This window comes from Ictalurus punctatus, chromosome 3 (genome assembly GCF_001660625.3).
Source record: "Ictalurus punctatus breed USDA103 chromosome 3, Coco_2.0, whole genome shotgun sequence".
NCBI lineage: Eukaryota > Metazoa > Chordata > Actinopteri > Siluriformes > Ictaluridae > Ictalurus > Ictalurus punctatus.
Window position 1 is genome coordinate 35,422,985 of NC_030418.2, and position 25,890 is coordinate 35,448,874.

General features: G+C 41.2%; 3 protein-coding genes across 3 annotated transcripts in view; 1 reads left to right on the plus strand and 2 right to left on the minus strand.

Moving 5' to 3' along the window:
- Positions 1–6,261, minus strand: part of LOC128632753 (storkhead-box protein 1-like) — a 7,911-nt gene extending 1,650 nt beyond the window's left edge. The window contains exons 1-2 of the mRNA XM_053679913.1: positions 4,965–6,261; positions 1–1,831 (exon numbers count right to left, since the gene is read on the minus strand). The exon at positions 1–1,831 is cut by the window's left edge and continues 1,650 nt beyond it. Of these exons, the coding sequence (XP_053535888.1) occupies positions 1,785–1,831; positions 4,965–5,286 (369 nt within the window). The 5' untranslated portion in view covers positions 5,287–6,261 and the 3' untranslated portion in view covers positions 1–1,784. The remainder of the gene's footprint in view (positions 1,832–4,964) is intronic.
- Positions 6,262–13,073: 6,812 nt separating this feature from the next.
- Positions 13,074–17,179, minus strand: ing2 (inhibitor of growth family, member 2). Its single transcript, XM_017465061.3, has 2 exons — positions 16,871–17,179; positions 13,074–14,821 (listed from the first exon to the last, which is right to left on the minus strand). Exons 1-2 carry the CDS (start codon positions 17,007–17,009, stop codon positions 14,097–14,099), a joined length of 864 nt encoding a protein of 287 aa, XP_017320550.1. The 5' UTR covers positions 17,010–17,179; the 3' UTR covers positions 13,074–14,096.
- A 3,751-nt stretch (positions 17,180–20,930) lies between these two features.
- Positions 20,931–25,406, plus strand: sod3b (superoxide dismutase 3, extracellular b). The gene is made up of 2 exons (XM_017463891.2): positions 20,931–21,079; positions 23,841–25,406. The coding sequence occupies exon 2, from the start codon at positions 23,853–23,855 to the stop codon at positions 24,462–24,464; it is 612 nt and encodes a 203-aa protein (XP_017319380.1). The 5' UTR covers positions 20,931–21,079; positions 23,841–23,852; the 3' UTR covers positions 24,465–25,406.
- Positions 25,407–25,890: the final 484 nt, after the last annotated feature.

Genomic DNA, 25,890 nt, shown 5'->3' on the forward strand with positions numbered 1-25,890 from the left:
ACCCCTGCGCATCCTCCTACATCCTCCACCATCCTCAAACATCAAACGCAACTAAAAATCCCTCTCCCTCGTTATGATTACTATAAATCTGACGTAGAAATCACATGGGTTTTGTTAGACAGTGTCGTCATTTCACTTTGAAAGAAGACGATGACTTAATCGACGATGACGTAATCCCAAGAGCTGTTTCAGGACAGCGCTGTTTTAAGGCTGTTTCGTTTGTGCAGCAATGAAACGTAAACAAACCGTGTCCGACTGTGTGTGGTGTTACACTACCAGCTCAGACAACACGGCCGATCAGTCCCTCCAGGATTCCGTGATTTCGCTATCGCAGAAATGAACACAACATCAAGGAAGCGCTGCAGATCTGGGCCAAGACGTGTCATGTGACGTCTTCAGACTCAGCCCTCTTCGAGTCCCGCGTGTCGAACACGAGTACAGCTAAAAGGTCTCGATTTCCACCAAACATCACCGCGAAAGACCGCGCAAAACACACTCTTCAAGTCGAAAGACTCTATCGGTTAAGGACTTGGTCTCGACTCGGACTCGACAGGGTTGGACTCGGACACAACGCTACTTCACGCTTTAAAGCGGAAGAAAGTTTTATAGGGGAATTGGTTTCATCGAATCTGAAGTATCTTCAGACTAACAACGTACGTCCAGCTGCTTTCTTCACCTTCTGCCTCGCAGGGTTTTTCCACCGCCGGATTACTTTGTGCAACCGCTAGTGCGGGCCCGGTCCTCCAGTTAACGCCGGTTTATACTTGACACCTGGCGTATTTACTGCACATCTGGAGGATTAAAATCATCCACTAGACGACATCTCAGAGCCAAAACGCTTAGCGATTTCACGCACGGCGACGTTAAACACACTGACGCTCTCGGTCTCTCTTTAAAACCTTCTGCCGTCGTCTTGATTATCGTCATGAGCTGCGTCTCAAATCCAAAACGATAAAAAAGTATTTACTAACCTAGAAAATCTAGATGACTTATATTTAAAGATCTAAGTGTAATGAGCTATAAGCATGAGTAATGATTAAACAAATCCCCTCATTTATAACTAACCACTGACCTGAGCTTTAGCTGAGAACCACACACACACACACACACACACACACACACACACACACACACACACACACACTTTTCAAACTTTCATACAGCCTGCTAGTTGACCTTTACTCCACATTACATATACACAGTTAATGCTGCTAATAAGTTAGCTATAATGTTAGCTTCCTGCTGAACAATACACATATTTACACATGCACACGTGTGAACGCGTATATAGAAGAAGAAGATTTTATTTGTCACACATGCGTTACAGCACAGTAAAATTCTCTCTTTTTTTCTTCACATATCCCAGCTTGTTATGAAGTTGTGGTAATATCAGATCAGATCAGATCAGTCAGATCAGTTGGAGTGCTTTATTATCCATGATACAGCGCCCCAAGAGCAAAGAGGTTTAAGGGCCTCGCTGTGCTCGGAGGCCCAACAGTGGCAGTGACGGTGTGACAGTTCCCTCCGAAAGTATTGGAACGAAATGGCACGGCAAAGTGTGGAGATCAGAAGATGAATGAGATGACGGAACAAAACTTCAGATCTCATTAGAAATTAGAACTTAGGACGCTTGAGCTCACGCAAAAATATATGAAATGTGACTGACAGGTGTTTCTTGTTACCCAGATGTGTCCTGTTAGACTGGTTATTTAAACAATTGATAGCTGGCAATGTCTAGTCTTGGTTTGAGCCTTTGGGTCCGCCTGTGAAGACTGCATCTGTTGTTAAACCAACATGAAGATCAGAGAGCTGTCTACGGGACAAAAGCAAGCTGGGAAAAGAGGGAAAATCTCTCAGAGGCATTGTACAAACATTGAGCCTAGCCAATACAACAATTTGGAATGTCCTGAAAAAGAAAGAAACCGCTGGTGTGTGTGTGTGTGTGTGTGTGTGTGTTAGAGAGTGTGTGTACACTCCTTATCGCTCATGCGACTCCCATTTTGCCGGTTTCTCACCCTTTAAACTCTTCTGTTTGTCCAGTAGACTCATAAACCCATTACTGACCGAGAAAGAACGAAAGGAAAACAAAAATCTCTGAAAACCCAGCGTGAGAATAAATTCATTAATTTTTCATTCCAAAAATGTAAACAAATGCACGCTGGAAATGAAACCCATTTAAATTCCCCCGAAAACAAACACCCGAGTTAATGATTATTGACTTTGTACATTCCACGTGCTGCAAGTTCACAGGCACCAAGCAACTATTTGGCAGAAATAAAATCCTCAAGTAGCACTAAAGAGTCACAGATTTAAAATCTCCAGCTGATCTCACTTTGTCTTCATCAGTAACGTCTCTGCAACGTCATCGCCCAGGCTCTGGCTAAGTGTTTATTCATACAGAGCTAATCAGCAGATAAGCTAGCAAGCTACTTCTACTATATTTTACAGTCATTTCTGTAGCTGTCTAGGTGGAATAGTACAGAGTTACGATAGTTTATTCATTAACAACTTTAATGTGTGGCATCGAAATCTGAGTTTGACCTCATCTGAATCGAAACCTCTTGCAATTTATAAATTGTAAATAAATTTACAGGCTTTATAGGCGAGTGTGTGATGATCTTGGTGCTAAAATACAAAGCGTCCCTTGTGTTAATGAGTGCAGGAAACACAGCAGGACTTGAAAAGTATTCCACATTCATAGGCATTACACACACACACACACACACACACACACACACACACACGCACACACCTGCGCTGGAAATTCCGCAAATGAAGACTTATCACTCGTCATGCCGGGATGAGGGACAAAACGTCCAGTGATGTTGTCCTTCAGAAACACTCAACAACGGCTTTGTCCCAAATTCACTTCCAGCTAAGAGCACTAGAACACATAGAATACTTTCTAATGAGACGTCCTAATAGTGATGAAGGGCCTGTGCACATTACCCAGAATGCACTGTAAGTCATTTTTAAATGGACGGGGGTGCCCGGGCCAGCTCTGTTCTGTCCTGTAATGTTCCGCTCTGGTCTGATCTGATATCATCTGATCAATTCTTTTTCTGGTCTGATCTGGACTGGTCCAGCCTTCTCTGGTCTGATCTGGTCTACGCTAATCTTGTCAGGTATGATCTGCTCATATCTGCTCTGAGATTTAATCTGATGTCTGCTTTCATATGTCTGAACTGCTCTGATATAGTCTAGACTGGTCTGATCTGATGTTGTCTGCTTTGATATGGTCTAGTCTGGTCTTATTTGATCTTACCTGCGCTGATATAGTCTAGGCTGGTCTGATCTGCTTTGATAAGTTCTAGTCTGGTCTGATCTGATGTCTGCTTTTGATCTAGACAAGTCTGTCTGCTTTGTCTGATCTGGACTTATGTGCTCTGATATAGTCTAGACTGGTCCGATCTGATGTCTGCTTTGATATGGTCTAGTCTGATCTGATCTGGACTTATCTGCTCTGATATAGTCTAGACTGGTCTGATCTGATGTCTGCTTTGATATGGTCTAGTCTTGTCTGATCTGGTCTTATCTGCTCTGAAATAGTCTAGACTGGGCCGATCTGATGTCTGCTTTGATATGGCCTAGTCTGATCTGATGTGGTCTTATCTGCTCTGATATAGTCTAGACTGGTCTGATCTGATGTCTGCTTTGATATGGTCTAGTCTTGTCTGATCTGGTCTTAACTGCTCTGAAATAGTCTAGACTGGTCCGATCTGATGTCTGCTTTGATATGGTCTAGTCTGGTCTGATCTGGTCTGATCTGCTCTGATATAGTCTAGTCCGGTCTTGTAGATCATCTACTCTCCACAGTTCAGGGTGTAAGAAAATAATGTACTGTACACTATTAGTGCAGTCTTAAACCGTTTACTAATTCTAATAAACGTATGTCTGTGGTTCCGGTCATATCCAGTTCTCTATAAAAAAAATAAATTAAAATACACATTGCATAGCTGAACACTGTCATGGTGGCCATTTTGAACCCAGAATCCCAACACGGACATATTCAGCTAGCTAATTCGGCTAGTTCATGTGGTCCTTAGGCTGCTTTGTGATGCTAATCTGTGAGCTAATCTTCCTTAATCAGTAATACTATCAGTAATGTGACATTTAACAAGATGTTAATCCTGAAACATCGACACTACGCCTTGGAAGGAGGGCACCTCGGTAGGCGATGTAAACCGTTTGGGAAGACAGCATCTGTAAGGTGTCCTTTAATGTGCATCGTTTTTAAACAGGCCGCGTTGGGTGTAAACTTCTTGACAAGGCTGGATCGTGATGATATTGGGATATCGTGGCGATAGTTTTGGTTCATTTGATATCTTGATATCAGAACATGGCTACCTGTTGCTATGCTAGCTTTGTGAGATTATAGAAGATCTTCTTACTACGTGGTGCTGACGTCATCCGTCAGCATGATCTGGAAATCAGCTCATGCAGAAAAGGGCTCGCGAAAACACTAAGTGAGATCTGTCTCTGTCCATCGTTCACATTTCCGCATCGCCGCTATCATACTTGTAGCGGTGCCGCGACTTCCTCCTACTGGTGGATTTTAGACGAGCCTCGTAGCAGCAGAGCTCACACTCCGCGATCTTAAGCACAGATTTCTCACACTGACAGAACGATAGTCACGACACCAGTAAATGATGCTTTCTAAGGCCGAGGAACTCGTCTCACGACCGAAGAACTGTTTTCCGGTCAAATTCGTACAACATAAACCCGTCCTAAAGAAGCCGTTTTGGATACTAGACACGTTTCATGTTTCACGCATGATGTAATAAACCACGCCTGAGTTAGCTGTAAACGGCGTCGATGTGATTTAAGAAGATCCGAGAAGCTTCGGCTCATCACCGTGAGAGATGTGAAGAGGAAGTGGAGAAAACGTGAAAGCCAACCAAAAGAGAACGTTCAATCAAACGTTCCAGAGAGTCCGGCGATACACACCGCTTCTCCAGACTTACCTATGCACTTGATCTCGAAGCCTCGTGGAGGTTTGAGGGCCCTGCGCGTCCATCCTTCCCTGAGCACTTCCAAGTGATCCTCCTTGCCCTGGATGAGCAGGACGTGCTCGTCTATCCATCCCAGGAAGAAGGTCTCCGCTATGGCGTCCGTCACCTTCTTGTTCCAGAAGTGCTGCATGTTCTCGGCTTTGAAGTCAGCAAAGATCTCGTATCCGGTGTGATGGTGCTGGAGCTTCTCCGTGACCGTGGGAGAGTTGTCCGAGCCTACACGGCTCAGCACGATGGCCAGGGAGTGAGGCGCGATCTGCAGGAACTTCTCCATCTCCTCCTTCTCACTCAGCTTCTCACAGGAAGGCCATGAAGGCTACACTCCACACTGCAGCTTCACTGCGCATGCAACACACCGCCACATCTCACTGGCTCATATGCGATCTGAGGAACGATCCGAGTTCACGGTAAATCCATGCAGTCCATCACCGAGCCTCAGATCATGACGAGACGGACAATCGGTAAATATGCGATAATAAAAATAATAACAGAAAACATGCGCTGGCGGAAAACAGGTCAATCATCCCTGGGTTGTGTTCATCACGCGCACGCAAAATTCATCCGTTCATCTTCAAGCTTTTCATGAAATGCACCGGCACGCGCCCTCCTCCCTCCATTCCTCCTCACGGAGGTTCGCGCGCTGGAGACTCTGCCTCGTTTTTTTTTTTAATTAAAAAAAAAAAAAGAATGATTGAAAATAATTTTAACACACACACACTCACACACACGCGGGCGCGCGCGGTTTATAATTCCTCTCTGAAGTCGCATGGACAGAAAAGGCACGCGCTGATCTGTTCTCTTCTGTCTCCCGGTGCCGCGCGCTCTACGTGCCCAGCAGCTCGAGACTCCAGACGCTCCCTACGGTAGAGTTTTTGCGTGGCGGAGAGGCGCGAGCGAGAGACCGGGAGGGTGAAGGGGAGGAGGAGCAGGAGGAGAGCGCGTGTAGATGTTTCCGTCACTCCACCTACAGGCTGGACCGCAGCGATGCACGATGCTGACCGCGTGCACGATATGGCGATATTTACAACGATTAACGTCCCGCGATATCGCGACATTTTAATGAACTAAAGTTAATGCATCTTTCTTGATTAGCTTAAATGGATAATAATAGAAAATAAAGTCACATTTAAAACAGGAAAATAAAGACAAATAACATAATTGAAGCAGGTTATATGAATGTAAGGTTATATGAATTATACCTACACCTACACTTACAATTACACCTACACTTACACCTACACCTACTCCTACATTTACATCTACACCTACACTTATACTTACACCTACACTCACACCTACACCTACACCTACACTTACACCTACACTTACACCTACACCTACACTCACACCTACACTTACACCTACACCTACTCCTACATTTACATCTACACCTACACTTATACTTACACCTACACTCACACCTACACCTACACTTACACCTACACCTACTCCTACACCTTCTCCTACACCTACACTTACACCTACAGCTACACCTACACCTACACTTATACTTACACCTACACTTACACCTACACTTACACCTACAAATACTCCTACATTTACATCTACACTTACACCTACACCTACACTCACACCTACACTTACACCTACACCTACTCCTACATTTACATCTACACCTACACTTATACTTACACCTACACTCACACCTACAGCTACACTTACAATTACACCTACACTCACACCTACACCTACACTTACACCTACACTTACACCTACACCTACACCTACACTTACACCTACACCTACACCTACACTTACACCTACAGCTACACCTACACCTACACTTATACTTACACCTACACTTACACCTACAAATACTCCTACATTTACATCTACACCTACACTCACACCTACAGCTACACTTACAATTACACCTACACTCACACCTACACCTACTCCTACACCTACACTTACACCTACACCTACACTTACACCTACACTTACACCTACACTTACACCTACAAATACTCCTACATTTACATCTACACCTACAGCTACACTTACAATTACACCTACACTCACACCTACACCTACTCCTACACCTACACTTACACCTACACCTACACCTACACTTATACTTACACCTACACTTACACCTACACTTACACCTACAGCTACACTTACAATTACACCTACACTCACACCTACACCTACTCCTACACCTACACCTACACTTATACTTACACCTACACCTACACTTACACCTACAGCTACACTTACAATTACACCTACACTCACACCTACACCTACACCTACACCTACACTTATACTTACACCTACACTCACACCTACACTTACACCTACAGCTACACTTACAATTACACCTACACTCACACCTACACCTACTCCTACACCTACACTTACACCTACACCTACACCTACACTTACACTTACACCTACAGCTACACTTACAATTACACCTACACTCACACCTACACCTACTCCTACACCTACACTTACACCTACACCTACACTTATACTTACACCTACACTTACACCTACACTTATACTTACACTCACACCTACACCTACACTCACACCTACACCTACACTCACACCTACACTTACACCTACACCTACACCTACACTTACACCTACACTTACACCTACACGTACACTTATACTTACACCTACACTCACACCTACACCTACACTCACACCTACACCTACACTCACACCTACAGCTACACTTATACTTACACCTACACTTACACTTACACCTACAGCTACACCTACACCTACTCCTACACCTACACTTACACCTACACCTACACTTATACTTACACCTACACTTACACCTACACTTACACTTACACCTACAGCTACACTTACAATTACACCTACACTCACACCTACACCTACACTTACACCTACACTCACACCTACACCTACACCTACACCTACACTTACACCTACACCTACTCCTACACCTACACTTACACCTACACTCACACCTACAGCTACACTTACAATTACACCTACACTCACACCTACACCTACACTTACACTTACACCTACACCTACTCCTACACCTACACTTATACTTACACCTACACTTACACCTACACCTACACCTACTCCTACACCCACACTTATACTTACACCTACACTCACACCTACAGCTACACTTACAATTACACCTACACTCACACCTACACTTACACCTACACCTACACTTACACCTACACCTACACCTACTCCTACACCTACACTTATACTTACACCTACACTTACACCTACACTTACACCTACACCTACACTTACACCTACACCTACTCCTACACCTACACTTATACTTACACCTACACCTACACCTACACCTACACTTATACTTACACCTACACTCACACTCACACCTACACTTACACCTACACCTACACCTACACTTACACTCACACCTACACCTACACTTACACTTACACTCACACCTACACCTACACTTACACCTACACCTACTCCTACACCTACACTTATACTTACACCTACACCTACACCTACTCCTACACCTACACTTATACTTACACCTACACTCACACTCACACCTACACTTACACCTACACTTACACCTACACCTACACTTACACCTACACTTACACCTACACCTACACTTACACCTACACTTACACTCACACCTACACCTACACTTACACCTACTCCTACACCTACACTTACACCTACACTCACACCTACAGCTACACTTACACCTACACCTACACTTACACCTACACTTACACCTACACTTACACTTACACCTACACTTACACCTACACCTACACTTACACCTACACTTACACTCACACCTACACCTACACTTACACCTACACTCACACCTACACCTACACTTACACCTACACTTACACCTACACTTACACCTACAAATACTCCTACACTTACACCTACACCTACACTTACACCTACACTTACACCTACACCTACACTTACACTCACACCTACACTCACACCTACAGCTACACTTACACCTACACCTACTCCTACACCTACACTTACACCTACACTTACACCTACACCTACACCTACTCCTACACCTACACTTATAATTACACCTACACTTACACCTACACCTACACTTATACTTACACCTACACTCACACCTACAGCTACACTTACACCTACACCTACTCCTACACCTACACTTACACCTACACTTACACCTACACCTACTCCTACACCTACACTTATACTTACACCTACACTCACACTCACACCTACACTTACACCTACACTTACACCTACACCTACACTTACACCTACACTTACACCTACACTTACACTTACACCTACACTTACACTCACACCTACACCTACACTTACACCTACTCCTACACCTACACTTACACCTACACTCACACCTACAGCTACACTTACACCTACACTTACACCTACACCTACACTTACACCTACACTTACACCTACACTTACACTTACACCTACACTTACACCTACACCTACACTTACACCTACACTTACACTCACACCTACACCTACACTTACACCTACACTCACACCTACACCTACACTTACACCTACACTTACACCTACACTTACACCTACAAATACTCCTACACCTACACTTACACCTACACTTACACCTACACCTACACTTACACTCACACCTACACTCACACCTACAGCTACACTTACACCTACACCTACTCCTACACCTACACTTACACCTACACTTACACCTACACCTACACCTACTCCTACACCTACACTTATAATTACACCTACACTTACACCTACACCTACACTTATACTTACACCTACACCTACATCTATACTTACACTTACACTTACACTTATACTTACACTTACACATACAGCTACACCTACACCTACTCCTACACCTACACTTATATTTACACCTACACCTAGATCTACACTTACAGCTACACCTACACCTACATCTACACCTACACTGACACTTACTCTTACACCTACACTTGAATGAATTACATATTAGATGATTACATTATTACATTTAAATCTTGTATATGTATGTTTTTTAAAAAAGTAAAAATGCTTTATAAAAGAACAAATAAAAAAGAGAAAAAGAAAACAATCATTCAGTTTTGTTTTTTTTAATAACCATACTTAAAATAGAAACAAAAAAAACTTTAACATTGCAGAAACATTTTATTTTAAATGAACCGTGTTATCCTTTGATTAGCGAGGTTAAATACTTCATTAAAACAAGATTAAAACGAAGACCTCTTGGTTGTAATATCACAAACCTTATTTCACTTAAAATACTGAACGTTTGTCTGAAGGGAAATTCCTGGCACTTTTCTGGTTATCTTAAACTTTTTCCATTTAAAGCTGAAATCAAATTCTGATATTAAACCAGCAGTTAGGAAATCTACATGATATCGCATTGCGATCTTACATAATTCTTTAATGATATATTTAATTATTAAGAATTTCTAGTCAGCAACTATTCTTCAAAGTAAACTGAGAATGAGTGGTTTATCATATGTTTTGTCTCATATCTTTGATATTCCAGATTAAAGACTTGTGAAAAGGGAAGTGCACTGAAACCCAGTTCCTGTTTATGGGAATGTGATCGTTTCAGGAGGATTTTAATAACAGCACTGTTTTTGGGAAAGGCGTGTGATCAGTGGACTGTGAGCTAAAGATCTTCAGTGATGTGAAAGCGACACTGTTGTTTTTTTTTAAGATCCTCTGAGTGAACACGACACCCTGCGCCTGTCACATGAAAGACTCCAAGTAAATTATCACCTCACAGAAAACTGTCTGCATCAGTGCTGAACTGTAAAAGTACACTCTTAACACGTTATCATGGGGTTTTAAAGCAATTTACAAAGTAAACATGTATTCAATTTTTCAAACCATGCCATGGCAGCACCATTTAACAAAGAACGAGGGATTCATGATCAGTTTGCTCATGATGTTCTTGTCTGCTTTATATGTCTTTTATATCCGTGGGCTTCTTTTTTTATCCAACGTGGCTTAAAACAGCAGAATTCTTTTTTTAATCAAAAAGGATTTTTGGAAATGTACATCCTGCAAGTTTGGACATGCCACAACGTTTAATGTAACTATCCATCCATCCATCTTCTATACCGCTTATGCTTCTTCAGGGTCACGGGGAACCTGGAGCCTATCCCAGGAAGCATCGGGCACATGGCGGGGTACACCCTGGACAGGGTGCCAATTAATGTAATGTTTTTGAAATGAAAACGTTTCAAACAGAACGCAGATGAAGATTAGCACCTTATAAATTACTTTATAAAAAATAATATTTAGAAACACAAATGTGAAATCTTGATTCGGAGTGAACACACAGACACTACTGTACTGTCTGCACAGCTGAGTGAGCAGTAAACCCTGGCTAATTACTGCCCCCTGCAGGCCGCTTCCCTACATCACCAGCAGCGGTGTGTGGAAACATGCTAGCAAGGCTAAAGTGTCCTGTCTTTCAAAAATAAAATAAAAATATACATCAGTGTTAAGGTTTCATGTTTGACATCTGCATCAGATTATTTACTGTTAAACACGACTTTTTGGGTTATTTTGTGTGAAAGGTGTGAAGAAACAGAAGGAGAAGCGAGGCTGGGGCTGAATTCTTTCTCACCCAGACTGTAGATTCAGGCTGATAGACTAATCTAATCACACACTGTCTAATCAAAGTACACATTACACAAAAGGACAAATTATAGAATCACAAGCTCAGCGGGTTTGTTTATTTTTATTATTGAATTAAAAGGCTTACAACTTTTTTGTTTGTTTGGTCATGAACCCAGTAGAGCATTTTTTAAAAAGAGTTTAGAAATCATAAGCATGTCGCGGTCTCTTTAAGTGTGTGTGTAAGATAACTTACCCAACTTTATTCTTATTTTGCCATGAGTGAGACCTCAACACTAATAGTTCCTTTAGCATTTCATTAGCTGTAACTCCTTAAAGCAAATGTAAAGAATTCCTCAAATCAAAATCGGTGTTCCGGGGCTTTTTGTACCGTAGTGTTACACCAATACGACAGTGTTGTAGAAGAAAAGAAAAATACACATCGTTGGAGATTTTAATTTTATACTTCATCACTTCATGAAAAGGATTAAAGGTTAGTTTTTTCAAAATTGAATCATCCTGTACTGGTCTTCCATTCGTCCGATTAAATGTGCTCGAGAATGTATATGCCCCGCCCCAGGGGTGTGTCTTGCTCTATAGTAGCAATTTAGAGTTTGTTACTTTGGAAGATGGCGGAGTTTGGGTGAGCTGGCGGTTTTGAGATTTTTCCCGACTCGAGGCGTGCCGGAACGTCGCTACCTCAGACTGACGGAGACTTCCATCTTCATACGCCGTCTCTGTCAGTAAGAGACGGCAATAGCATCTTATCTACCACTCAGACGTGTCGGATGTCTCGCAGCGACGATCCTGACTCAAGGCATCGGCCGAACGTGCGTTGTGGTGACGTTACGACGCGTCTCGCAACAAATCTGCGGTACTTCTGAAAAATTGCGAGCTCTCCCGAATATTGCGGAGTTTCCTGGACGGACCGCCGAGTCTCTCCGTCTCGGTCAGCTTGAGTGAGAAGGCAGAGGTGAGAAATCCTCCACAGCTGAAAAAAAAAAAGACTCATTAAAAAACTCTTCACTGCTCGTCGACGCCGTCAGTCAGGGTTGTTCAGATCGGACGAGGGCGTGGCCTGGCGTATCATAAATGCTATCGGTTCTTGTATAAATCAGTCGAGCACTCCGACTTCCAACACACCATCCCTATAAGTTTCCGTTACCGAATCAGTTCCCGCCCCTCGAGACGTTTAACGGAGATATCGAAGTCAAATCCGTATGTGACAATAAAAAAAAAAAAACATTTGTCTCGGATCTCAGACGCGTTCGCAGATTTAGCGTCACTGTGATTAAAGATTTCAGAACTTGGTATGAAAAGGTCACCAAACTGTGAGACGTCTGAGAACGTGACGTCTGTCTGTCTGTCTCTCACACACACAAACACACACACACACACAGAGATGGAAAGCACAGGTTTATTTAAATACACAAAACTTTTTTTTTTTATTTAAAAAAAAAAAAAAAAAAAAAAAAGTAAACCTAGAAGCAAAATAAAACTTTACACCAGACTCAACAAACCAACAGAAACACAGAACTGTTCTCTCACACTGGAAGACATTTTGAAATTCTCCATCTTGGCGTTAAAGGAAATCGAAAGTAAAACAGGGACGTGATGATCGTCAAATCCTGTACGTGTTTTTAGAATCGCCGTTTTTCACAACACAACTGACGCTAAAATGAAAAAATAAAGTCTGAAAAAAAAAAAGTTCTTTTCAATATCTTATAAACACTGACGGCAGTTCCGCGAGTCTTTTCACAGCTCGTTTCCTGGTCCTGCGTTCCCGGTCCTGCGTTCCCGGTCCCGCGTTCCCGGTCCCGCATTCCCTCATCAGCTTCCCAATTTTCATTTCCTTCAAGGTGACTTCATGAGAAGCAAATAAGGAATAAAGCGCAGTCTGGACAGATGTTAGTGTTGAAATATGACGTGTTTTAATGCGCTTTAAAAGGAAACAACATCAGACCGCAGCGCATTCTGGGATGTACGTAGCGACGCTGACTCGCACGTCTGTTCGCACCGATGGTGTTAACGACACCGAACATCCCTCAGGAAGACGGCAGACGGGGTTTACTCCAGGACAAGTGCTGAGGGGAAGTGGACGAGGGAGTGTCACTGTCTGAACTGGAACACGGCCTTCGTTTTGCGCCACAGATCCACTCCGAGTCAAAACCAGGAGCTGTTCAGCAGGTCACTCATTCACCAACCAATCACCGCTTTAGGACGATTTTAAGTCGGACCGATCGGCACGTTGCGATGATTTGAACTCGGACCGATGGGTGAGCTGAGAGCGTTACTGAGTAAATACACAAACTGAAGTTGAAAACTAAAGCACGACGTGTTTAGTCTGTGAGGAAGATCGGCGTGAATCTGTGGAGCTCAAACAGTCTGGAACGTTCCGTAAGCGTGGCTCAGGCTCGACGTCTCGCTCTTGCGTACACGTGACTCGTTTCTGAGGCACTACCTCGACCGGCGGTCCTTCTTAGGCCTCTCTGTGCTTTTGTCCATGGTCTTTTCACTGTCTCCTCGGCACTTTGGACAATACCACTTGCCCTTGGGTTTGTAGGTGAGTCCGACGCAGGAGAAGTGGAACCACTCGATGGGGCACTGCTCGTTATCGCAGCCGATCATCTCTCCGTACGAAACCTGCTCGCATAGGCAGTACGTCGGCTCGTTGGGGTCGATGTTGAACTCCACGGTGGGAGAAACTTCACGTTCTGACTTGGTTTTCGAGCGCTTCTTCTTCTTAGCCGATTTGGACTTTTTCTCGCGGGGCGGCTGAGCCGCAGGTTCGTCGCTCGGGTCCTCCAGAACTCCGTTAGCGCCGTTAGCGCTGTAACACGAGTCACGGCTCTCGCTGTTGCGATGGCGGCGAGGCCTGCGTGATGACGCACGCTCCGTTACAGTGTTAGCAGTGGCGGCGGCGCTTCCCGTCTCGTGACGAGATTTTTCGGCCGGTCTTTCAGCATCGCTGGGGTCCAGGAAGCAGGGCGAGTGAGCCTCCATCTGGCGCGAGCGGTTCTCCACCACCTCCATCATCTGCGTGACCACGTGGATCTTCTCGTCGCCGAGCTCCTGGCTGCTGATGAGGGCACGCTGCAGCTGTATCTGGAGACGCTTCCTCTGAGCTCCATCCGCCTCTTTCTTATACTTCTCAAACACCTCGTCTACCTCCTTTAAGATCTCTGAGAGGAAAAACACAAACAGGAAGTTCAGAGGTGAGGGGTCTGTGTTTGTGGCCAAACGTTTGAGAGTTCAAATTCCAGAACTGACTTTAAACCAAACTTTTACAGAAACTAACCCACACAATTTCCTTTTACCCCAGATGTGGTCAGTCAACCAAGACAGGTTTGAAGCTAGAAACCGTCGCCCTGACCCTGAATCTCCCAGGTCATTTATTTACTAAACAATCAGTGCGTTCAGATTAATCTAACTCGGACTTTCTGATGATTTTAGGACTAATTTAATCTGGACCCATCAGTGCGTTCAGATGGGTTTAGTTTGGACCAATTGGAGTGTTCGTAAATTGCGTTCAGGCGATATTAGTTTGGAATATCTGCATTCAGAGCATCTTAACTTAATCAATCGGAGCGTTCGTACGATTTCAGCTCGGACCGACCGGAGCGTTCGTACGATTTCAGATCGGACCGATCGGAGCGTTCGTACGATTTCAGCTCGGACCGATCGGAGCGTTCGTACGATTTCAGCTCGGACCGATCGGAGCGTTCGTACGATTTCAGACTTCCATTACTTCTTCACTAGATCCACATCACAGCTCCAATGTAAACTAAAGATTTATGACATTAAACACGTCTACACCGTGTTGGATTTTTAGCCAAACTGTATGTCTAAACCTCACTCACTCACCTGCAAGTCGTTTTAGAAAGGTCCCTCAGGCACACAATGACCGTTAACTATTGAACTAATCAAACTTTATTAACCAGAACCAGTCAAACACCCAGTGATTATTAGACGGTCCGGCTATTATCAGTCTGCCACCGTGCCTATTTACTCTGATATCAGGTGATGCTAGGCGACGACAGGAAGTGACAGCGATCTGGACTTGTACACGATCGATCATCAAAGTAAAGCGGACTGCAAACTGAGACCAGTTGAAATTTGAGATGTATTTGGAACAAGACTACTCCGAAACCGTTTCTAGAACCACGACGTCTCATCATGTCACAACGTTTCCGGGGACGCGACCGAACACACCTCCTCGCCCCCCAATCAGGAGTCGCCTGACTGATGCGCAACATCGCAGACACATCGTAACCTGCGTCTCGGTACGACACGAAATCCCTAGACTGAGGTCACTAGATCGGAAACGATGCGTGTTAGAGCACAGAAAACTTGTGATGTCATACTACACTACACACGCTACGCGTAGCATACACAATATCGATATTTCACCGCTCCGGTCACAGGACGTCATCGTTTTAACATTTGTCGTCACGGTAACCAAGTGACTTTGAAGTACTCACACGACTCCCTTATTTACGGTACACCACGATGACGAACAGTGTTTAGCAGACAGCACACCTGTAGTGCATTTGCAATATATTACCTGCTCAGGTGTGTGTGCGCACACGTGTGTGTGTGTGTGTGTGTGTGTGTGTGTGTGTGTGTGTGTGTGTGTGTGTGTGTGTGTGGGGAGCTGGAACGCAATGCAAAACACGGCCTGGAGGTGATTTATCAGGATTAGGATCAGAACCTACTTTACATACTAAATAAAAGAGTCCTACACTACACTCCTGCACTTTATCCAGCAGCCTGTAGGGAGAGATGGAGATGAAGAGGAACAAAATGGAGTGATATCTGAAGGAGGGGAAACAGTGAGGGGGTTGTTTTAAAAAAGAAAAAGAGTTGTTTCATTCAAATTGGAATTAAAGCATAAAAGCAGACAGAGTGGAGGAGTGATGAGCAAAATGGCTGAAGGCGGGTGGAGAGAGAGAGAGAGAGAGAGAGAGAGAGAGAGAGAGAGAGAGAGAGGGGCTGAACAGTGATTAATATGAAAAGTGAGGATGTTATTATAAACGTATTTTGAATGATGATGATGATGGAGAAGAACAACACTGGTGTGTTTATAGTTAATAACACTGGACCTGTCTGAAAGAGAAAACAGATCGGATCAGATCGGATCGGATCAGATCAGATCAGAGAGGGAACTGGATATCCAAAACACAAGCACAGTATTTACAACATGGACTCAGAGATGGTTTAACATGACAAACCTTGATATTTGGTGTCGATTTCCCGCAGAAGTGAAACATTTCTCTGAATGTCCAGAGGAAGCGACTCGACACACTCCAGGTAATCCTCCACATAGCTCACCAGCTGCGATTTTTCCGCGTTTGGATAATGTCCTAACATTGTAAAAGCGACGCATTAAGCATCCAGGAGGTGTTTGGTATCAGATAAACCGCTCATAAGTTTGATTAAACCGCTGTAGGCGTGCTGTGTGCTCCTCTCTCTCTCTCTCGCTCGCTCGCTCGCTTCTTGCCTTTCCGGGCAAAATTCACTTCTCTGACTACGAGAACTCCCCTCAAACAAAACTGCAGCTAGTGCGCATGCGCAAGATCCGCCCATCTTAAAAAATTGCCGCGTTTGGTGCGGGGGAGGGGGGAGGGATGAGGGATGAGGGAGAAGGGGGGGGGGGGTATCCAGAGCTCGTGTCATTCTGCGTCCTCAGGACCCGTTTTAGGCAGCCGTGATAAACGCCTGCTTAAATATTCAAACTAGCCGTGAACTCATGAACTAATAAAGAAATGAAAAGTGCTTTCATTTAATTGATTCATTCACATTTCACATTCATAAAAGTAAGTTTACTAATAAGAAACTCGACTCTTATGGTTTTGTTGACTGAAGGGAGGCTTCACATGGACAATATTAGAGACTCTTTGAATAAGAACGCTATAAAGACCATAAAAGTTTGTGAGCTTTACAAAGTATTAAAATTATATATATATATATATATATATATATATATATATATATATATATATATATATATATATATCCGGTTGTATTCTAATTTTGTTCTTTATATACCTAATATTAACTTCCCATGGCATGTTTTTTTTTTGTCCCTTTAATGTTTTATAAGTGGTTTATACATACTTAACTGTATAATGTTTAATATTCACAATTGAACGAAAGTGTGTAATGTTTCTTGAATAAAAAAAAATGTTCAAGAACCTAGAATTTTCTTTCAATCCTTAAAACAACTGAAAAAGAAGAGTGCCTTAAGACTCTCAGAATTACTTGTGATATACCTTGATTAACCCCCTTAAACTCAGTTTATTTTTTATTATAGTTTTCTTTTGCCATATTTAGGTATTTATCATTTGTGCTGGGGTTTTTTCCTTCTTGTTAAAGTATGCTGCTTGGATTTATTGTTGTTCTGCTCGACAGTGATAATGCCTGTTTGTTAATGAAGATGTTTAATAAAGTTTTTTTTTTTTAAGATTCAAGAAGTTTAAAGGTTCCTTGTAGAGTGAGATTTTTAATGTGTATGCTCTCAGTAAAGTCAATTTAAAATAATGTATAAAAGTATAAAGGTACAAATATTAGAAGGAATAATACATGTAATACAGAATGACATTATGGAAGAAGAAATATGAATGTAAAACGACTGGTACACAGAGCAGTGGTCTTAATATGATAGAGGTGGTAAAGGTTCAGTATAATGAAACAATGTTTCGGACAAAAGTCCTTCATCGGCTGTGCAAGCAGAGTGCTTCTGATGCTGTATCTTTTTAATAACAACACAACATCTTGTCACAAGGTTTCTGGTATTATAAATATTGTATGTATATATGTATGTATGTATGTATGTATGTATACATGTATGTATACACAGTAAGCGTCACACTTGGTCATATTTACATGAGGTATTCTGCTGAATAAAGGTTTTTTTACATGCAGTATTGTGCAATAGAGGCAATGTGCAAATTATATATTAAGGTACAGTCCAACTTACAGTACAACTGAGGACAAATTACAACTTTGCTTTTAATACTTTAATATAATACTTTATCCATAAATGTAAACATCTAAAGAAAAGCCCAAGAATGCATGGACTTAGTATAGAAAAAGGAACTTTATTTGAAAAACACTGGATGGATAGCGAAACAAGAAAGCTGTAAAGACTCTATCTTTATACAAAGCCTTGAATATTTATTTGTGGCTTATTGTTGTTTTATCATTTTTACTCTTAATTTACTCCTAGTGCTGCAAAATACCTCTGTATTATAGACATTTATTTTTTATGTCTATTTTATTTTATTGATTATATTTTTCTGATAGTTTTTTTTTTTATAATAAATTAATTTATGTTTTGGTATTATCTAAAATAAATGGCATTTTATCAGAATGTAATAAAACGCCTTCATAAAACTGATAGTTATTGATAACATTTATTTGAAGGCACTTTACACGGCATCCCTACAAAATGTATGCCCCCGAGCGGAGGTTTGAAAATGGCGGTCCTTGTTTCCATGGAAACGGATCATTCCACTGAGCGGTGTAAGGGGGGGGGGGATTACCGTATTATGAAATACTTCTAAAGTTTATTTCTCAAACCTTTTATATAGTATATCAGTATGAGTGGTTTTTAAACGCTGAATATTATTATTATATGCTCTAGTGGATTGTTGACATTGGCGGTAGAATACAGGTTTATAAAAATGAGTACGATATCTATATCCTTAAGTTCTTCTGCTTCTTCCAGGTTTCATTTTTGTTGTTTTCCTTTTTTTCCAAGGTACTGGAAGGTTCCGGCAGTGTTCCGTACTGCAAAAAAAAAGAAAGCGCATCCTGAGAATGAGCCCCGTTCTGTTGCAGTGCACAGTACCTGCATATCTCTTGTAATGACCAACATGGCTTGTGATACTCTGCTCAGCCAGGAAGTGACGTCTTAGCAGGAAGTTGTATCGTAACAAGCTCATGAGCTGCGGTTCAGGCAGAACATCTCTGTTCAGTATCCGGGGACTTTCCCCTAAGCATAGAGGGAGAAACGGAGTTCTCAGCGCGTAGCTTAGAAAGCAAGTATTCAGGCATGCGCAGATGAAATAACGCCTGTGAGGAATAATAAACAACGACAGATGGCTAGTTGTTTCCATGACGACAGATTTTGAATAGTTTCACATATGAATATTATACGTATATTGTGTATTATATATATTGTTCTGCTGTTTAAAATATAGATATTATGCTTGTATTTCTGCTTTAGATCTCGATTCACGGTACCGGTCGTGGTATACAAATTAAGTCTTTTACGTCACTGAAATACGCCACTCTGATTGGCTACTGCTGTGTCCTGTAGCTGTCAGGTCGCTTTATTTACAAATTAAATAATCTTTTATAACGATTCTTATGTAGCTATGAATGTAGCTTTAAATCCTCAACAAACATATAAATAGCATTTTGCAGCGCACTTGCCAAGAGAAAAAGGTTTTTTTTAAATGTTTGAAAAACAAAACCATACATTTAGTGCACACTTTTAGTGATGGCTTTGCTATTTAATTAAACATTTTATTTTAAAAATGGCATTATTAATGACATTTTATTTATGTTTACTCTTATACAAGACATTTTTAGATGTTGGATTTGAAGAAAAGTGATGCAGAGGAAAATACTACATTTATTTTTACAAAATAAATAAACGTAATTAATTAATTAACAAAACAGTAGCATAAAATTCATCCAGCCATATTCTATACTGCTTATCCTTAAGGGTCACGGGGAACCTGGAGCCTATCCCGGGGAGCATGGGGCACAAGGCAGGGTACACCCTGGACAGGGTGCCAATCCATCGAAGGGCACAATCACATACACACTCACACACCCATTACGGACACTTTCGACATGCCAATCAGCCTACCCTGCATTTCTTTGGACTGGGGGAGGAGTACCCAGAGGAAACCCCCACAGTATGGGGAGAACACACATATGGTTGTGGAGGGAATCGAACCCCCAACCCTGGAGGTGTGAGGTGAACATGCTAAGCACTAAGCTACGTGTGCCCAGCATAAAAAATATATATACAATATAAAAAGTAATCTAGTATGAAATGCATATGTATTATTATTGTTGTTGATAAATCAAATCTAATAATAATAAACAAAAACTTCTTCTGCTACTAATACTACTACTACTACTACTACTACTACTAATAATAATAATAATAATAATAATAATAATAATAAGACTTTTATAGATTTTATGCCCTATTATTCTCTCTTCCTCATGAGGCAGTATTCACTCAGGATATCACAAAAACACACTCCAGTAACAACAGACACGTGTGCAAAAAAAAATCATGAAATCTGATCCAGGCTTACACAACCTCTTTCTGGTGGTTGTATAAGAATGAAGGAATGGAAGGAGGAGATGCAGAAACACACAAAACAACAAACAGGACCAACTAACCTGAGAAAAAGGTATCGTTCTGTGTATACTACTTCTCTGAGATATACTGTATAAGACTGATCGAAAGTTAAAATGCATGCTCTGGATAGTGATAGTGATGAACTGTGAATGTTCTAGCATGGAGATGTAAATGTACAGTAAATAAGAACTGACTGGTACACTACAGTCTGATATCCAAATGACAAGTGTCGTCTCTAAACCTGTAAGAAATGCAAACATTACATCGCGTCTGTTCCGAGCTTTATGGTCATGTCAAAGGACACAGCCGTCTATTCTGGCTGTATATAATTGGATTTCTATCAAAAGGTTAACTATACAGTTCTCTGCAAAAGTCTTAGGCATGTGCAAAGAAATGCTGTAGAGGAAAGATGCTTCAAAAATAATGAAATGAAATGTTTCTACATTTAAAAAAAAATACTATAAAGAGCAGTAAACAGTAATAAATTAAACAAAGTCAATATTTGGTTTGACGACCCTTTGCTTTAAAAAATTAAATAAAACAGTAAAAGTAGTTTTATTGACAATTACAGAACCAGCCACGTTTCTTCTGGAGACTGGAGTCTCTTACCACGTAACCTGCTGCTTTCTGCTTCATACAAACATTTAATTTTGTGCTGAAAAACTAATGTTTGGAAATCTACACTGTTTTTTACCGACTTGAAAACGTAGAAGTCATCAAATAAAAATCTATAACAACGTTTGTAGAAATAAAAATAAATAGGGTGCCTCAGACTTTTGCACAGTACTGTATGATTACCTTTTGTTTAGTTGTTTGTTTCCTTTCTTATTTTCTACATTTCTGTTTTTATTTCACACCGTTAAGCACGCTGAGCTGCATTTTAAAGGTATAAAAGGTCTTATACCAATAACGTCTTATTTAGGTGGTGAACTTTCATGTGTACAGACATCTAAACTTCATGTTCTGTTGATTGTCTGAATGTCTCAGTTCTGGTCAAATCAATGAACTTTCTTGCCATTGCAGTTGTTATTATTATTATTATTATTATTATTATTATTATTATTATTATTATTATTATTATTATTATTAGTGGTTAGCACGTTCGCCTCACACCTCCAGGGTCGGGGGTTCGATTCCCGCCACTGCTCTGTGTGGGCGGAGTTTGCATGTTCTCTGTGTGCTGCGGGGAGGGAAGCATCCTACTGTACTATATATTCCTAATGTAAAGATGTTCAGGCATTGAAACGTTTTCTGTCATGTTGAAACATGGCACAAAGACACACACACACACACACACACACACACACACACACACACAAAACAGTGTATGTTGCAGCTCACTGATCATCTCGAGTACGTTCGATGAATTCGTCTATTTGACATGAAGGTTGCAATACTACACTATTAGAATAAATGTGGCGTTTATATGTACAGCATTGAGCAGACACCCTTATCACCCTTATCTTGGCTGGAAAAGAACATCTCCTCATGCTAGTAGAAATAGTCCATGGTCATGATGACCATTAAACTAAACTTTGGTAGGGTGTATAAGAGTGGTATGAGAGAGGAAATGGTATAAGAGGTTTTTTTCCGGGTAGGTTCTGTGTTTTGTTGCTTTGTGTGGAGGTCAGCAAAAAGTAGTCTAAATAAAAATGGCCTCTTATATTTACACAAATAATATAACATAAAAGAAAAACATAAAAGAACATAAATAAGATCAAAGAAAAGCTTTTAAACAACTAGGCACATTAGGCCCAACTGATAATTCCACATAAACAAGAAAACTACAGAAAGACAGACAACATGCTAAAGGTGAAACAAATCTACACAGCTGCTTTTTATGTCCTTCAGTAAGTAAGTACACACAACGACACGCAACGGGACGTGCTGTTATAGGACAATAATCCACACTGGGGTGATGTGATGAAGCGGAGTTACTGTTCACTATTTATCACCCAGAAGTTGATTACTTTCCTATTACAGCAAGTGTTTTATTCCCCTTATACCACATCTTACGCCAAATCAAATCTTGTTCTCCGCTGACACTGGAGACTCCTTCCATAAATGTTACTAAACGTCTCCTTGCCTCGAAGAAAACCTCCCCATGTTAATGACTTTTTTTTTTTTTAGCCTCAGTTTATGCGGAGCGTGTCCGCTATACACGTCCCTGTGAACGAGCTGTTACTATAGAAACGATTACATATTAGAACAAGTGCATTAATGAAATATAATTCATCAACACCTACTGATTTGTGAATTCAACAGCGCCATGGTATAATTTTTAAATAAAATATTTATTATGATTCCCGGGTTCAAAATGAGATTTTGTCTGGAAGCACTTGTGCTCTCATTTCAGAAAACTAGAAGAAAAAAACTCAGAAACATCGCCAAATTGTGTGGGGGTGCATTACATTACATTTATGGTATTTGGCAGACGCCCTTATCCAGAGCGACTCACATTTATCTCATTTATACAGCTGAGCAGGTGAGGGTTAAGGGCGTTACTCAAGGGCCCAACAGTGGTAGCTTGGCAGTGCTGGGGCTTGAACTCCTGACCTTCTGATCAGTCACCCAGAGCCTTTAACCACTGACCTGTGTAATACACAGCGTATCTGCATGGGTTCCTCTGGGTGCTCCGGTTTCCTCCCAAAAACATGCCGAGAGGTGAATTGGCTGCGTGACCCTGACCAGGATAAAGCACTTACTGGAGATGAACGAATGACTTTATAACAGACGGAAGTGAAGCACTCTGCAGAATGTATTTTAAAGAGCATTCCTAATTTTCCACTTTCTCTCCCCCCCCCGTTCTTTAGGAATAATCAGACATGAAAATGACACCCCACACACTCCTAATGGTGTTCTTGCTCAGTTTTGTCTTTCACACACCGACACTGAGTGAGACGCTCATGCTGAAGCCTCCTGAGCACAATCTGTTCAACGGCTCTCTGTACGCCACGTGCAGGATGCGACCCAACAACCAGCTGGCGTCAGAAATGCCTAGAGTGTACGGACACGTCCTGTTTAAACAAACCGGGCCAGGGGAGAGCTTACGGGTGATGTTCAAGCTGTACGGCTTGCCTGCATCTAACTCTCAGTACCGAGCAATACACATTCATCAGTACGGAGATCTCAGCGAGGGCTGCACCTCCACCGGCGGCCATTACAACCCGGGAGGAGTCGACCATCCGCTTCATCCGGGGGATTTCGGAAACTTTATAGCCCGCAATGGGAAGATTCGCCGGTCTGTAGACTCCAAAGCCACGCTCTACGGTGAGTTATCGGTGCTCGGCCGTGCTGTGGTGATCCATGAGAAGAAGGACGACATGGGACGAGGAGGAGACGAAGGAAGTCTTCTGCACGGGAACGCAGGAGGACGACTGGCCTGCTGTGTGATCGGAATAAGCAGCAACAAATTCTGGAATAAATCTTACCACTGAATTAACGTGGGGTTGAGTCTGTACATACGGGTCTGGTGATATATCGGTCTGATGGTCTATCATGATAAAATATGTCATGGTGTCATGAGGTGGGACGACATATTGATATCATGATTATGGAACCGTTATGTAAACAGAGGAGATATACAGTACAAACAGAACAAAAAAACAGAAAACAAAACAATATATCTATCTCTCTCTCTCTCTCTCTCTCTCTCTCTATATATATATATATATATATATATATATATATATATATATATACACACACAACAGTAGAAGGAATGAAGAAGAACAATATATATACATATATAGTCATTTTGAGCTTCTTAATACTAACCTATTTCTACTCCTTCTCTATTACTAATTCTTTTTTCCATTTTCAATTTGTGTTTATCTTCTAAACAGACATTTGTTTCTTCATTTCTTCATTTTATTTGTGTTCCCTCGCTGAAATTGGGCTGATAAGGAACCCCTAAAGATGGAAACTATATAAGTATTGATTAACTTTGTTTGTAAATCTTAACCTTAAATTCTTCATGGTCCTTATGAAGAAGCCGGGTGGTGATGGGGTTAATCAATGAAGAAATGAAAAGGAAAAACAATGCAGCACCATCATAAATCATCTGCGACATGTCTCTAAACCCTGAGTCAGAAAAAATCATCTCTCTACAATGTTAAAAAAAATCTAATTAAATCATTCTGGACAAACTGATTTAAATCAACAACAAAAAACAAACCATCAGTGTTGGTTAACGGTTTATGTAAATGTGCCTTTTCTCTTTTAATCCAGTTTTAAACCCGCTTTAAGTGTGTGATAAATAATGTGGGATTCTGTATTGATCTGTATTTGTCTTTGTAGAGCTCTCCTTGCATGTGACCTTGTGTTATGTTTGGAGTCTGGGTCATGTTGAACACCATAATAAAATGGATAAAAATGGAGTTTATGTGTTGGTGTGTACCTGTATTACAGTGTAATAGTACATAGTCGGACATCTGATCAGTTGCTGCAGTAAACTTTAACTCTCAGGTTTATGCCTATTATTTTATTATTTATTAAGTATTTTTGATACTGAGGTTTATAAAATACCCTTATTTCAAATAAATATGTGGTGCTTTATATATATATTTTACATACATACATACATACATACACACACACACACACACACACACACACACACAAATATATATATATATATATATATATATATATATATATTGTCAGAAAGCTGTGGGCCTACTGTTTCCCATACAACTAACTGTCTTGAAAATCAGACAGCAAATTTAAAAAACAAACAAACTGGAGTGATATATATATATATATATATATATATATATATATATATATATATATATATATATATATATATATATATATTTAAGGCAGTCTTGTAATAATGAAATTATCAATGTGAAGTATTTC

Bases quoted from the DNA above. Each gene is read 5' to 3' on its own strand.
- ing2 (XM_017465061.3), bottom strand. From the start codon at position 17,009: ATGTTAGGACATTATCCAAACGCGGAAAAATCGCAGCTGGTGAGCTAT. The intron at 14,822-16,870 runs GTTTGTCATGTT...TTTTCCTCTCAG, and splicing joins AATCGACACCAAATATCAAG to AGATCTTAAAGGAGGTAGAC.
- sod3b (XM_017463891.2), top strand. From the start codon at position 23,853: ATGAAAATGACACCCCACACACTCCTAATGGTGTTCTTGCTCAGTTTT.